The sequence below is a fragment of the Haliotis rufescens genome, unplaced genomic scaffold (assembly GCF_023055435.1).
Source record: "Haliotis rufescens isolate VD_foot unplaced genomic scaffold, xgHalRufe1.0.p SCAF_3, whole genome shotgun sequence".
Classification (NCBI taxonomy): Eukaryota; Metazoa; Mollusca; class Gastropoda; order Lepetellida; family Haliotidae; genus Haliotis; species Haliotis rufescens.
This window is the reverse complement of record NW_025964001.1, coordinates 59136386-59151461: the sequence shown is the minus strand read 5'-3', so window position 1 is coordinate 59151461 and position 15076 is coordinate 59136386. Positions and strand designations below refer to the sequence as shown.

At 42.4% G+C, this 15076-nt stretch overlaps 1 protein-coding gene across 3 annotated transcripts in view; it reads right to left on the bottom strand.

Annotated features, from left to right (window-relative positions):
- LOC124151108 (hypoxia-inducible factor 1-alpha-like) overlaps positions 1-15076 on the bottom strand; it is a 92218-nt gene that overhangs the window by 29060 nt on the left and 48082 nt on the right. For all 3 annotated transcript variants that reach the window (XM_048403168.1, XM_048403170.1, XM_048403169.1), the window contains exon 2: positions 6540-6739. In XM_048403168.1, the coding sequence (XP_048259125.1) occupies positions 6540-6739 (200 nt within the window). The remainder of the gene's footprint in view (positions 1-6539; positions 6740-15076) is intronic.

Genomic DNA, 15076 nt, shown 5'->3' with positions numbered 1-15076 from the left:
TTAAATAAATGTCAAATGTAATTGCAATATCACGGAGGGGGGACACCTGAAATAGGGTTCACACATTGTACCCGGGAATCGAACCCAGGTCTTCGGCGTGACGAGCGAACGCATTAACCACTAGGCTACCCGACTGCCCCCACAGCTCTGGGGATACTCATGACTTTGACCTCTCAACAGGTCAGACAGTTGTCAATGGCTGACAACAGCACAGCAATGCTTGAGCAACCTCCATGTGACCTTTCATGCCAGCCAAACATTGTCTCTCTTTCCATGTTATGTATGCTCCATGTGCAGCTGGGCTAGATGCAATAGTTGGCAATGACACAGTTTCACAGCTGAGGTTAGATGATCAATTCTGTGTGTGTTTTTTACTTCTTTTATGATATTTCCTTCTCCATATCTGGGACCCCTGCAACACAGTGTTGCATGACAAAACTAAACGCTGACAATCTTTAAACAAGGAATGTTGATTTATGTGCTTGAACATCTGTTTTTATAAATTAATATTCTTTACTCCCATACATTGCAAGCATAGAAAATATGTTTGTTTGTTGTTTAGACTGGCACTCAATATTATTCCAGCTATGACGGCTACCTGTAAATAATAGAATCTGGGCCAGACAATCCAGGGATTGATAATGTCAGCAACAAGAACAGCTCTCTTATTATGGTTTCCAAGGAAAACAAAATAATAACACTAAGCCATATTATTGTCCATGACAACACATAAAACATTTTGATTGATATTTAAGCTTAAGCACCCTGGCTTCCATGGTTGGGACACCTGCTACATATTGCAGGCCAATCCATCAGGAACGTCTAGACAAAATGAAAAGGCAAAAGGCATATGGCCAACAACGAGATGACAACAATGGTCACGTCAGAAGCTCATTTTACACTTCTAGCAAGATAAAATAATGATCGGATGCACAGATCACATCAACATTTCCAAATAGTTTAATAAGTGCGCGTTAAACTAAAAATACATTTTACAATGCCCAGAACCCAGCAGGAAGTCCAGGGTAGAATAGGTCCCCAGTACCCAGAACCCAGCAGGAAGTGCAGGGTAGAATAGGTCTCCAGTACCCAGCAGGAAGTGCAGGGTAGAATAGGTCCCCAGTACCCAGCAGGAAGTCCAGGGTAGAATAGGTCTCCAGTACCCAGCAGGAAGTCCAGGGTAGAATAGGTCTCCAGTACCCAGCAGGAAGTGCAGGGTAGAATAGGTCTCCAGTACCCAGCAGGAAGTCCAGGGTAGAATAGGTCCCCAGTACCCAGAACCCAGCAGGAAGTGTAGGGTAGAATAGGTCCCCAGTACCCGGAACCCATCAGGAAGTCCAGGGTAGAATAGGTCTCCAGTGCCCAGTACCCAGCAGGAAGGAAGTCGAGGGTAGAATAGGTCCCCAGAACCCAGCAGGAAGTCCAGGGTAGAATAGGTCTCCAGTACCCAGCAGGAAGTGCAGGGTAGAATAGGTCCCCAGTACCCAGAACCCAGCAGGAAGTGTAGGGTAGAATAGGTCCCCAGTACCCGGAACCCATCAGGAAGTCCAGGGTAGAATAGGTCTCCAGTGCCCAGTACCGAGCAGGAAGTCCAGGGTAGAATAGGTCTCCAGTACCCAGCAGGAAGTGCAGGGTAGAGCATGAGTGAGTGAGTGAGTGAGTGAGTGAGTTGGGTTTAACGTCGCTTATAACAGTATTCCAGTTATATCCCGGCATGTCAGCTTAATGTGGGAGGAAAGCCCGAAGTGATGCAGGTGTCAAACATTGACCACTTCGGTGAAACCCATGAGCACAGGTATGGAGCTGACAAACCTGGAAACATAATCGGGGCGAACCGAGATTAGAACCCACAATCATAGGTTTCTGGCGTGCCCAAGGGACACAACTCTGCACAGGGAATCGCAGCGCCTGAGATGACTGGGCCACCCATGCCCCAGGTAGAGCATGAAGAAAGTCTGATGATTATAAACCTGACTAATGGTATGAAATCAAACGTTGGCAGCATGTATTTTTGCTGATGCGGGCAAGACCATTGGTCACTTGACTTGACCAGACTCGATTACTTAGGGCCCACTTGGACACAGGTGGAATATGCTGACGGTGTCGTTAAACAACACTATTGTCCCACCAGTCCCCACTGGGGGCATCCAGTGCATGGTGACTGAACCATCTACGACGTCACACTACACAAGGAGTGACCACGGAGTATATTGCCACTTCACCACTTCTGCGGAAGGAAAGGGTGTATCAAATGAGTGACAGTTGTCAAAAACTAAAGTAAACATTATAAAATATGTCTTCCCCAAAAAACTACCTGTTCCATGACGTATGAGTTGTATCAGTAGATAAAGGATGTCTATTATCTATGATAGGGGCCCCGGCAAAAATAGCAACGATAGCATAAAGCAGCACGTGTCCTTCAACAAACATATTTCAATCTGTACATTTGACTGGCTCATGTGGGTTGCATGTTTTGGGTATTGAGTGTCACTGTGACCTCTGCTATCTTCAATGGGGATGTGGGTGGAAGTCAGAGATGGGTGGTGGCAATGCTGCACAAAGTTATCTCCCTTAGATGGTAGCTCTTTGAGGAGGAAGTGTGAGAGTAAGGTGTTCAGGTTTATTAAATCATGTAAGTTGATGTGAAATGGAAGGCCAAAGATATGCAGGCCACAGCCTTTTGGTGAACCTACCAGTAAGGGCATTGTGCTGACAAACCACTTCGGGTCATAATTCGAGGGAATCTGGGAATCAAAGCCATGATCAGCACATCCTGGCACACTTACGGGACATAAGTCCTTTCGTATGACACTGCTGGGGATCAACCCATCAGTACCCAGCTCCATGCAGACGCTCTATCCACGAGAACAGTCTTGAAATATTTGAAGAAAATAACATAACAAAATGAACATGGCCCGACTTGAGTACACTGGAAATGCAAGAAACACCAGCTTCAGAGTTACCTCCCTTAGTTACTACAGGAACTGCTGGTCATAGGTACCAATCCACAGTTGGTGAGCATCATGCTTTCTGGTGTTAAGGTCCACTACCTAATAAAACTGACCTGCCCAGATATAACTGAACTACTGTCCACACTGACACTAAACCCAACTATTTTTTTTACTCCACAGAAATTGTTCGAGATTTGAAACTAGTAGGGTTACTAGGACTGACACGTGGTCTGGGCGAATACATTGCCATATATAGATCATAGTATCAAGTGGCTCCAGTGGAAAAAGTTCACAGGAAGGAAAGTCAACACTTCACCACATCCTGCTGCTTGTATTTCAAGGAACAGTCGACTGTAAACAGGATCGTGTGTTTGTAATCTTAAGATTTGGAAAATTAGATTTAGCTTTGATGAGGGCTCTGTTAAATATTGGCCACAAAATGAACAAATAATACCTAATTTGGCATCAGACGTCATGGTAAAATTCTATTTGGAAAGTAGCTATAAGCTTATGAACAGTACCAATTCGTAATGTGATTATTCTAGTTTTCGTGATTTCATAGATGTAAAAATGAAAATAAAAATATGAAAATACAATGACTTTTCTGAGATTTTTTTAGTATTTCCAAATGTTATAGTATAAAAACGAAATTAAAAAATAAGTTAACATGAAATATCACTGAAGTAAACTTTTAGTCAAAAAGAGGACTCATCGCGAAATACGAAATACAAACATTTATCCATAAAAGTTGTAGAAATGTAGAAAGAGTTATGTCCCTTTAATTCGACATAACGTTTTGCGCAGTTGTTTCGGTGGGAAAATGGCGACATTTATGTGCCTCGTGAGGGCACTTAAGAATTTTTTTTATATATTTTGATCACTGATATTCTAAGTACAAAACAAAGTTCCATAAACAAACTAAAAACGTATTAATCACCTAAGCAAACAAACTACTCCTACTGAGTAAACTAATATTCATAATGTTTAAGTGCACATATGTTATCTGTCTGTACACATGCATGTGGAGGGCTCCTTGTGTTATTTCAATGCTGATACCTAACACTTGATGGCATGAACATTCAATTAAAACTACGGGCTATAGCAAGATCTAAGGCAGAGGGCTGTATCCTGATCCCCCATTATCTGTAAATTAGAGATTTAGTCCAACAGAGGACATTCCACTTTCGCCAACACACCACCAGAACTTGTGGATCTTATCACCAACATACTATGATTTACATTCTAGAGTCAGAGTGAGTGAGTTGGATTTAACATTCTTCCAGTTATATTGCAGCGTGTCAGCTTAATGGGGGAGAAAAGCCCGAAGTGATGCAGGTCTCAGACGTTTACAAATTCGGTGAAACCCACGAGCACGGGTATGGTGCTGACAAACCCAGAAACACAATCGGGGCGAACTGGGTTTCGAACCCACAATCATAGGTTTCTGGCGTGCCCAAGGGACACAACTCTGCACAGGGAGGAAAGCCCGAAGTGATACAGGTGTCAAACGTTGACCACTTCGGTGAAACCCATGAGCACGGGTATGGAGCTGACAAACCTGGAAACATAATTGGGGCGAACCGGGATTCGAACCCACAATCATAGAATTGTAGAATTCTAGAATTGTGGCGCCTTAGACGACTGGGCCAACCGTGCCCCCTTCTAGAGTCAGAGAAGGTTCACTGACGCCATATTCAATTCATTAATAAATCAACCTGTGCTTTGAATATTTATGTTTATCATCACTGTGAAAGCAGCATGACCATATTCTAGCACAGTGTCCGAAATAACTGCTTGTCCACCTGCCCGTGACTAGTAACTTTTCTGTCGGGCTGCAGAATGTTTCATCCACCTGCCTGACTGTCTGGCAGTAATTTTAAGACTTATCTAGGTATTCAGTTTTATTATAACTCCTTGTACATTCTCAAGTAATTGTTTCCATTATTTCAAGTGAATCACAATTTGATTTGTCCCTTAGTTTTTCTGGATTTTCATTATTAATAATGCCAGAATGTGGGCAGGTAACTTTCAAGATGGGCAGGCAACACTTATGGGTCATCTGCCCGACTGTCTTGTTGGGATTAAAAATTATTCCAACCACTGCTCTAGTGGTTTATTACTTTGGGAAAATGTCATTCTGCACCTATACTACACACCTAGAGACCAAAAAATGCTCTTTCTACTCAAGCCCTATCCTGGGAATAGGATTGAGTCAACACCCCTTCAATTTCAACCACCTTCTAATGTTCTTGTTATTTTGTGACCCGTGAAGATCCGGTTAGAATAGATCTTCAGCAGCCAATGCTTGCCATAATAGGCGACTATGCTTGTCATAACAGGTGACTAACAGGAACGGGTGGTCAGGCTCGCTGACTTGGTTGATGCATGTCATTGATCCCAATTGAGTGGATTGATGCTCATGATGTCAATCACTGGACTGTCTGGTCCAGACTCGATAATTTACAGACCGCCATCATATAGCTGGAATAACAACAAAGCATTGTTATTTTGTTCTGAGAGCTAACACTAAACTACAGCATCGTCACAGTCCCATGACAGCATCAGATGTATCTGGCCATGTTGCTGTTGCCATGAGCTGATTTCCACATAACCCCTCTCCATAAACCTCCCCTAACAAGGCACAGTCCTTATTTACTGCCTCTCAACATCAGCATATATATCACAAAAGTTTAGGAAAGTGATAGGAAGCCTTCACGTAATTGCCGTCCTTATCTGCAGACATCAGCATTACAGATACAGATGAGACCCGGCAAGCACATAGCTTCATCAGCGGCTGGTGTATAGGGCTGCTCAGTTATACAACAAATCGGTCCCAGTGGCAGGAAACTGGAACAGGTTGGAGTGCTTGCAGTTCAACATGGTTGCGATAAGCTAAATGAGCAGTGCTCCACTTGTGGTTAAGGATGGAGGCTGTTTCCTGTGTTTGAAGGGTTTCTCTGTGGGTGCAGAAACTGGAATAGGTTGACGCTCTGGCGATTCATCCAAGGGCACATTTTCTATAAAACAATCACACCCATCATCCCTGTCTCAGATCTTACCTAGAATACCCATCCCCTTCTCAGATCTAGCAGTCAATACTCTTCCCCTTCTCAGATCTAGCAGCCAATACTCTTCCCCTTCTCAGATCTAGCAGCCAATACTCCTCCCCCTCTCAGATCTAGCAGCCAATACTCTTCCTTCTCAGATCTAGCAGTCAATACTCTTCCCCTTTTAAGATCTAGCAGTCAATACCCATCCCCTTCTTAAATCTAGCAGTAATACCCATCCCCTTCTCAGATCTAGCAGTCAATGCTCTTCCCCCTTCTCAGATCTAGCAGCCAATACTCCTCCCCCTCTCAGATCTAGCAGCCAATACTCTTCCTTCTCAGATCTAGCAGTCAATACTCTTTCCCTTTTAAGATCTAGCAGTCAATACCCATCCCCTTCTCAAATCTAGCATCTAATATTCATCCAGCACCAAGCTGAAATTATGATTAATACTTGAGCATTCCTTTATACAGTATTGCTTTTTTACCAAACCTTCTACAACACTTAATTGCATGGACTACATGATAGTCTGGAGCTTACCGTGCCACTTTTTCTCCTCTCTAATCTTGCAGATCTTCAGGAAGCTGATGGTCAGCCTCATGATGGAGGCCTTGTCAAGTTGGGTGCTGACACTGCTCGGCAACGGCAGATTTTGGGCCAACTCGTAAAACACCTCTGTCTCCTTGCTGCGACGACATCTGGCCGCATCTCGGGACTTCTCCTTTCTCTTATCACTGTTCCTGCAAAATGAACACACCTTATTATACGCCTTCACCAACTGTATGATGCTTTGTCCATGCAAATCAATGAAGATATCTTATCCCACTGACTGAGAACACCAATAGTTCAGCTATATCGATGTGACCGGTGTATGATCAAGTCTGAACGAGGCACACCGGTGACTGAAAACACAATCATCAATCGCACCATCCTGGTATGGTCAATCAGTCAAGTCACAGAGCTAAAACCACTTTAATTATCTCTTGCAACAAGAATCCTTAAGCTTCATAACTCCAATGAGTCACCTGACCATGACCATTTCATACCTAATTCGCTATTCGTGGTGTAGAGATGCATCCCTTACTTACTTACTTACTTTGGAGATTTAACGTGCGCTTTCCGACTGATGCGTATTTCGCACACGGGCCCGGCCAGGCCATTTAATGTGTTTCCGAAAGGGGCGAAGGTGGTCTGTGCAACCCAAGAGGGGGGTTTTAGGGGTTGCTTATATAGAATTTGGGAATTTGCATCCCTTGTACATGCTAGAAACTTATGATCATGGATTCGAATCCCAGTTCACGCAGATTATATTTCTAGGTTTGTCAGCACCATACCCGTGGGTTTCACCAAAGTGGTAAACGTCTGAGACCTGTGTAGCAGGGCGTGGACATCCTTACCTTGTCAGCTTGCTGACGGGGTTAACCTCTTTGGTCATGTGGACAAGGTGTCCGACCTCGTATTAGAAGGTCCATGGTTCAAATCCCATCACGGGACTCAAAATAAGCCTCAGTACCCTACTATGCGGCCCGGGACATGCCTTCTGTTGACGGGGGAGTATGTAGCAGGGCGTGGAGTCATCCCACAGATGACATCCTTACCTTGTCAGCTTGCTGACGGGGTTAACCTCTTTGGTCATGTGGACAAGGCGTCAGACCTCTGATCAGAAGGTCTGTGGTTCGAATCCCATCACGGGACTCGGAAATTTTATGGCCGCTATACCTGCATCACCTAGAGCTTTCCTTCCACATTAAGCTGATATGTGATATAACTGGAATACTGTTCTAAGCAGTGATGAACCCAATTCTCTCACTCACTCACTCACTCACTCACTACTCACACCTTACACACTAAAGCTGTACAGCAGTTTGCACACAGGATGAGGTCTATCTGACTTTCTACATCATGGCCAATGGGACAATGAAACAAAAGAGGTGTAAGGATTCTGTCATAGTGACTGATTTACGACACCCATTGTCTGAAGAACATTTAACTGCAAAGGCTCATTACCCTGGAGCCATGACATCTATATGCCTTGAAACGCTTAATTGCTGTTGTTAATAAGATGCTAATCCTATTTGTTAATCCCCATTTTTGCGTACATCGACCGTCTGCCATCCTGAACGAGATGTGCAAGTATGTCACTGATGAATTACTGTTTATATCTATATTTATTACTCACTAAATGTCAGGTGACCTTGGCTAAATAAGCCTTGGTCCAGAGAGATTGAGAAAAAAGGAAAAAAGAAAGGTCTTACCCTTAGCCTAGCTAGGGTTTGGCTGGGTGCTCTGGGGCACCTAGACAACAACCACAACCACTATGTGCTAACCTGGCACATAGTGTCTTTTGTATGTATATATCTACATTTATAAAGTAACACTGTATATACCGCAAGCCATCGTCTCCAAGTTGTCACTTTCTACTGAGAACCATACGTCGGCCCCTTGCATATACGAGTATGCAAATTATTCATTAATCAACGTCAGGCCACACGCGTTGTTAATTCACCACAGGACGATTCATGTATCTGTGCATAACTATACTACAGTATATGTGAAGTATCTGTACAACACATGTTGTTAACCTAATGATGAAAATACATTGTTCAGGGCCTCGTTCCACAAAGCGATCTTAGGGCTAAGTCGATCATAACTCCCATTCTTTAACATTGATTTACGACCGTCGTAGGGCTAAGAACGGGGTCCTTGGCTCGATTTAGCTTTATAAAACATGCACAAGTGCAATCTATTATTATAAAAGCAGCCTAATATTTATGTCAACAAGCAACAAGTGCACGTAAAAAAAAATATTTTGTTTTGTTTGTTTGATGTTTAATGCTGCACTCAACAATATTCAAGCTATATGACGGCGGTCTGTAAATAATCAAGCCTGGACCAGTTAATCTAGTGATTCACATCATGAGCATTGATCTATGCAATTGAGATACGATGACATCCATCAACCAAGTCCGTGAGAGAGCCAGACCACCTGATCCCGTAAGTCGCCTCTTACAAGCATCGTCACCTATTAAAAGACTAATTTAGTGTCTGACTAACCCTTACTTGTCCACACACTCAATTTACCACACTACATCACCAATACCTGTGTTACGTGTAATTTGTCATGCTTTCTGATGTCATCAAACTGTGGGCACTTCAAGATGATGTGCACTTGTTCCTATTACGTTTTACAGCAAAGCGTCATAACTTACATGACACGGGCAGCAAACCGGCCTATGTTTCAACTTTGATAAATGTACGAGACCAGCGTGCAACCTGGTTTTGTTTGGTGCAACTTAGCTAAAATGTGTCAAAAAGGCAGCTTTTAGAGGTTTTCAGGAACCAGTTTTCTTAAATTTAAACATCAGCAATTTTCCTATGAGATATACTGTATTTGACAGAATAAGCGCCCATGGCGCTCTCAAAATTAGAAATAGGGGGCTCTTATTAGAATATTATTTTGGTGGGGAAAAAAGAGAGTTGAAAGATAAATTTTGTGGTTTATGCTGACAGCCTGAAATGTTTATGTACGACAGATATATTTTTCCAGAATTAATTGCCCATAATTAAGGGTGCACATAACCATGATAACACTCGAATGCGTATTATACAAGAACAAATAAGTCTTGTGTATATTGATCAATTGGTATGGTAGATATATATATGGTAGATATAGACTGTACACACATATGGTAAACATTCATCTTGGTTCACAGACTTCCTTATAGTTACAGTTTCTCCTGAAATTGTCCAAAAAGATTTTTTTCACTGAGCCTAAAACTTGCATTCGAAAGAAAAAAGGCTCGCTTAACCAGCCATGGATGTTGAAACACTTACCGTATTCGACGTAATAAGCGCCCCGCTCTAATAAGCGCCCACGGCGATATTTGCTAATATATTGGCTCGTGAACAATCCCAATTAGCACCCCTTTCGATTGATCAATGTACACAATACTTATTTATTCGCGCTCGTGTGTTATATGCACCCTTAATTATGGGCAATTAAAGTCTGGAAAAATATATCTCTCGTATATAAACGCTTCAGGCTGTCAGCATAAACCACAAAATTTACTCCTTTTTTTCCGACAAAATAATATTCTAATAAGAGCCCCCTATTTCTAATTTTGAGAGCGCCCTGGGCCCTTATTACGTCGAATACGGTATTTGTCTGGTCGTCTCTAACCGAAACTGTGACATCAGTTGCCCTGTATTATCTACATGTCAAACCTTGACACTTTGCTCTTTTGGTCAGAGCATGGTTGAAATTTGTATAAAACCTGGATAAGACATTCAATAAATTCATAAACATAATATACAGAAGGAAACAACCTCCATCCCATAGATATTACAAAGATAAACGAAGAATCCCAATAAAATTTAACCAGAACAAATAAATTACAAGTGATTTGTGGCATTTGATTGGCTAACCATGGCATTTTTATGCATTAATGTGCCAAAATTCCTTATTAAAATTTAGCCAATTTCTGCTAGAATCAGCTGATACTCTGAAATTAGACACTTAAGACACTCATGCACCCACTCTTAATCAAAACATACACTTTTCAATGAGGCTAAGCCATAAGCCACTAACCTCATTAGGGATGAATGATCGAAATCTGAATGTGAGTCAGTAACTAGTCTAAAGGTCTCCCTGTCTGCGAACCTAGATAAGCCAGCATCAGGCGATACATCTTCCTTCCCCTCATCCAACAAGGCGCCACCATGGTCCGCATAAGTCAACTGATTGTTCAGCCCCTATAGCCCGATTAATACTCTGCATATTCAAATGCATCAATATGCACTCTCTATATACCATATTCGATGTAATAAGCGCCCAAGGCGCTCTCAAAATTAGAAATAGGGGGCTCTTATTAGAATATTATTTTGTCGGAAAAAAAGAGTTGAAAGATAAATTTCGTGGTTTATGCTGATAGCCTGAAATGTTAATATACGACAGATATATTTTCAAAAATTTAATTGCCAATAATTGAGGGTGCATATTACACACGAGTGCGTATTATACGCGAATAAATAAGTATTGTGTACATTGATCAATCGGAAAGGGTGCTAATTGGGATTGTTCACGAGCCAATTTATTAGCAAATATCGCCGTGGGCGCTTATTAGAGCGGGCACTTATTACGTTGAATACGGTAGGTTCAAACCAAGGTGCTATTACTGAGCTATTACCTGATTATATTTTCTCACAGTGTCTCATTACCATGATTATCATGATTATTATCCTTACTGCTTACCATCTTCAACTGTCCTAATATACAATGTGTTCATTTGTTTCCGTACCTGGCCCACAGTGGGTGTATACATGGTATACGTACAATAAAATGTATCTTATCTTATCTCGGTCCAGCCAATGAGGCCAAACATATGGCCAAAGCAAGTGCACATGACGAACCAATAAACAAGATACACAAACCGTGTGGGGTGAGCAAGTACTTGTCAGTTGTCAGCTTCATAGGAGAGAAGCTCCCGCTGATAACATTGATGCTGTATATATACTTCCACATTCAGGTATCGCAAGGACAGGCAAAAACTATGCTAAGGCCTTACACTTGTTTTTATTTGGTTAACATGGTTAAGGATCCACAAGCTTAACATGTCAAATAATGTAAACTGAAAAAAAAATCATCATTGCAAGTTTGTATTTTTATTCCGCCGACAGAATGTTGGTTGTTGGTTTGTTGTTTAACGCCGCACTCAGCAATATTACAGCTATATGACGGCGGTCTGTAAATGATCGAGTCTGGACCAGACAATCCAGTGATTGATAACATGAGCATCAATCCACGCAATTGGGATTGATGACATGCATCAACCAAGTCAGCGAGCCTGACCACCCGATCCCGTTAGTCACCTCTTACGACAAGCATAGTCGCCTTTAATGGCAAGCATGGGTTGCTGAATACCTATCCTACCCCGGATCTTCACGGGTCCCGACAGAATGTAAAAATCTAATAACCCAAAATAGATTTTGGTAGTCCTACCAAAAATTCTGTTGTGAGCTTTGTTTGTTTGCATGTTGATTAACCCCACACTCAGCAATATTCCAGCAATATGACGTCGGTCTGTAAATAATCGAGTCTGGACCAGACAATCCAGTGAATGGCATCATGAGCATCAATCCATGCAATTGGGGAACGATGACAGGCATGAACCAAGTCAGCGAGCCTGACCACCCGATGCCAGTAGTCGCCTTTTACGGCACACATGGGTTGCTGAAGACCTATTCTAACCTGGATCTTCATCGGTCCTGTTGTAAGCATTTATTTTTACGCATGTGTTTATTTTAATAACATTCCATGAGGTATGACCTAGTTTGTTGTGGGGCCATCAGCCCGGTCTTGGAACCCCGAACCCAGTTTTGGGACTGTTCTCCTGATACTGCTTCGAGGGACTGCTGAAAGTGCGGAGCCTAAATATGATGGACTGCATTTATGAAGTTGGTTGATAATTATTTTTCAGCATAAATCCCTCCAAGGTCCAATCACTTCTGCCATCGATGCTGAAGTGCCTGGATCGTACTGGTGAAGAATGGCTTCCTTCTCATGCTTCTGGTGGTGTAAAAAGTCCTAAAGAGCAGAAATGATGCCATCATCATTTGCATAATGTTTGCCAAACAGTTCTTTCTTCAGGTTCGGGAAGAGGTGGAAATCTGAGGATGCCAAATCTGGTGACTCCAGAGGATGTTCAATGAGTTCAAAGCCATTGTTATGCATTGCAGCCAAGACAAAAACAGACTTGTGCACAGGTACTTTGTCCTGGTGGAACAAAACAGCCTTCGTGAATTGTCCATGACATTTACCCTGGATATTCAATGCAGTTTGCTATGCAGAATAGCATATTATTGGCCATATATGAGCTGACCTTTTGGGAGGTGGTCCGCCAGTAGGATTCCTACTGAATCCCAGAAAGCTGAAGCCATCACCTTGCCATCTGCCTGCTTGAAACACACTATGCCTTCTTCTTCAGAGGCATGGTCAGATGTTTCCACTGCTTTGACTGTTAGTTAACTGGTAGTGAGGAACCCAAGACTCAATCACCATAAAATCAGCATGGTCTGCTTTTAAACAGGGAAAATTCTCACAAGAGAGAATAAAATTTGTGCATTACGAGTCAGAAGCTTTGAACCCAGCGTGCCGACACCATTGTCATACCCAGTTCATTCTTCAGAATGTTCTCAACTCTCTCATGAAATATGCCTACTGTATTGGCTATGTGACCATAATTATACCATATACTTTATATACCGTATTCAACGTAATAAGCGCTCCGCTCTAATAAGCGCCCACAGCGATATTTGCTAATATATTGGCTAGTCAACAATCCCAATCAGCACCCCTTCCGATTGATCAATGTACAAAAGACTTTTTTATTTGTGCATAATACGCACTCGTGTGTTATATCAAACTTAATTATGGGCAATTAAATTCTTGAAAAATATATCTGTCGTATGTAAACATTTCAGGCATAAACCTCGAAATTTACGATCTTTCAACTCAAAACAATATTCTAATAAGCGCCCCCTATTTCTAATTTTGAGAGCGCCCTGGGCGCTTATTACGTTGAATACGGTACTTTATATACTTTATACTATATATATATACTATATACTTTAACAGTTTACGCAGTTGAAAGTCTCCCTGATCTTGGATCATCTTTGAGGCCCTCTCTTCCCCTCTTGAACTCCACTGCCCAACTCTTAAAGGTGGCAACAGAATGAGTATCATCCCTTAAAGTTGACGGGGGCACAGGTGGCCCAGTTGTCTAAGGCGCTGTGATTCCCTGTGCAGAGTTGCATCCCTTGGCCATGACAGAAACCTATGATTGTGGTTACGAATCCCGGTTCGCCCCGATTATGTTTCTAGGTTTGTCAGCGCCATGCCTGTGCTCGTGGGTTTCACCGAATTGGTAAACGTCTGAGACCTGCATCACTTCGGGCTTTCCTCCCACATTAATCTGAAATGCTGTCCAGGTTCATACAGGTGACACAACTCTGCACAGTGAACTGCAGAGCCTCAGACAACTGAACAGAATTTTGACAACCTGAAGTACGCAATAACTGACTACTTCCAAGATATGACTTGATTTTTCGAACAATGATGACACAACACAATACACCTATGACCCCCTTCAGAAAAGAGAAGGGGTCATAATGACCCAAGAGTAATAAGGCTTAGGCAGGCAAACTCAGCTCGGGGTCGGCAAATCCTACTTCGGGGGTTGGGGGTTTAGAAAGCCATATTATCAATAACCTTTAATCTGTGCCCCAAAAGAAATTTATTTGTCAAGTGAATGAGTTCATGAAACTTATAGTCACATCAGCAATACTTCAGCCATATTGTGACAAAAACAATCATAAATTGCTCACTGGACACACAGGGTAAACTAACGTGTTTCCAGTAAAACAATTGTGTTGAAGTTCCTATTCACTTGTACTGCTTGTATCAGTATAAAACATCACTGTCAACAACATGTTACATGGTTGCTGAGGTCAAGCCCTGCACTGAGCAACACATGGAATCAGTTTGTAATTTTAGTGTCCACATTAAGTACTCAGGTCTATTCAGTCAGGCTTAATATTGTCAGCATATATGCATGGTAAGACTATACACTGACACTGACAGTCGCTTGCGAGGACTTTCAGGTATATACAGGTGAATTTATGGTACCAATCATTACATCCATATATTCCACTCATCATTGCAGGTATCCATTCACATATCACTTGCCCATCCATCTGCCATCCATCCATCCATCCACCCATCCATCCACCCATCCATCTGCCATCCATCCATCCACCCATCCATCTGTCCATCCATCTGCCCATCTTTCTGCCCATCCATCTGTCCATCCATCCACCCACCCATCCATCCACTCATCCATCTGCCATCCATCCGCCAATCCATCCATCCATCCATCCACACACCCATCTTTCCATCCATCTACCCATCCCTCTGTCCATCCATCCACACATCCATCTGTCCATCCATCCACACATCCATCTGTCCATTCCTGTCTGTCCATCCATCTGCCCATCCATCTACCTATCCCTTGGTCCATCCA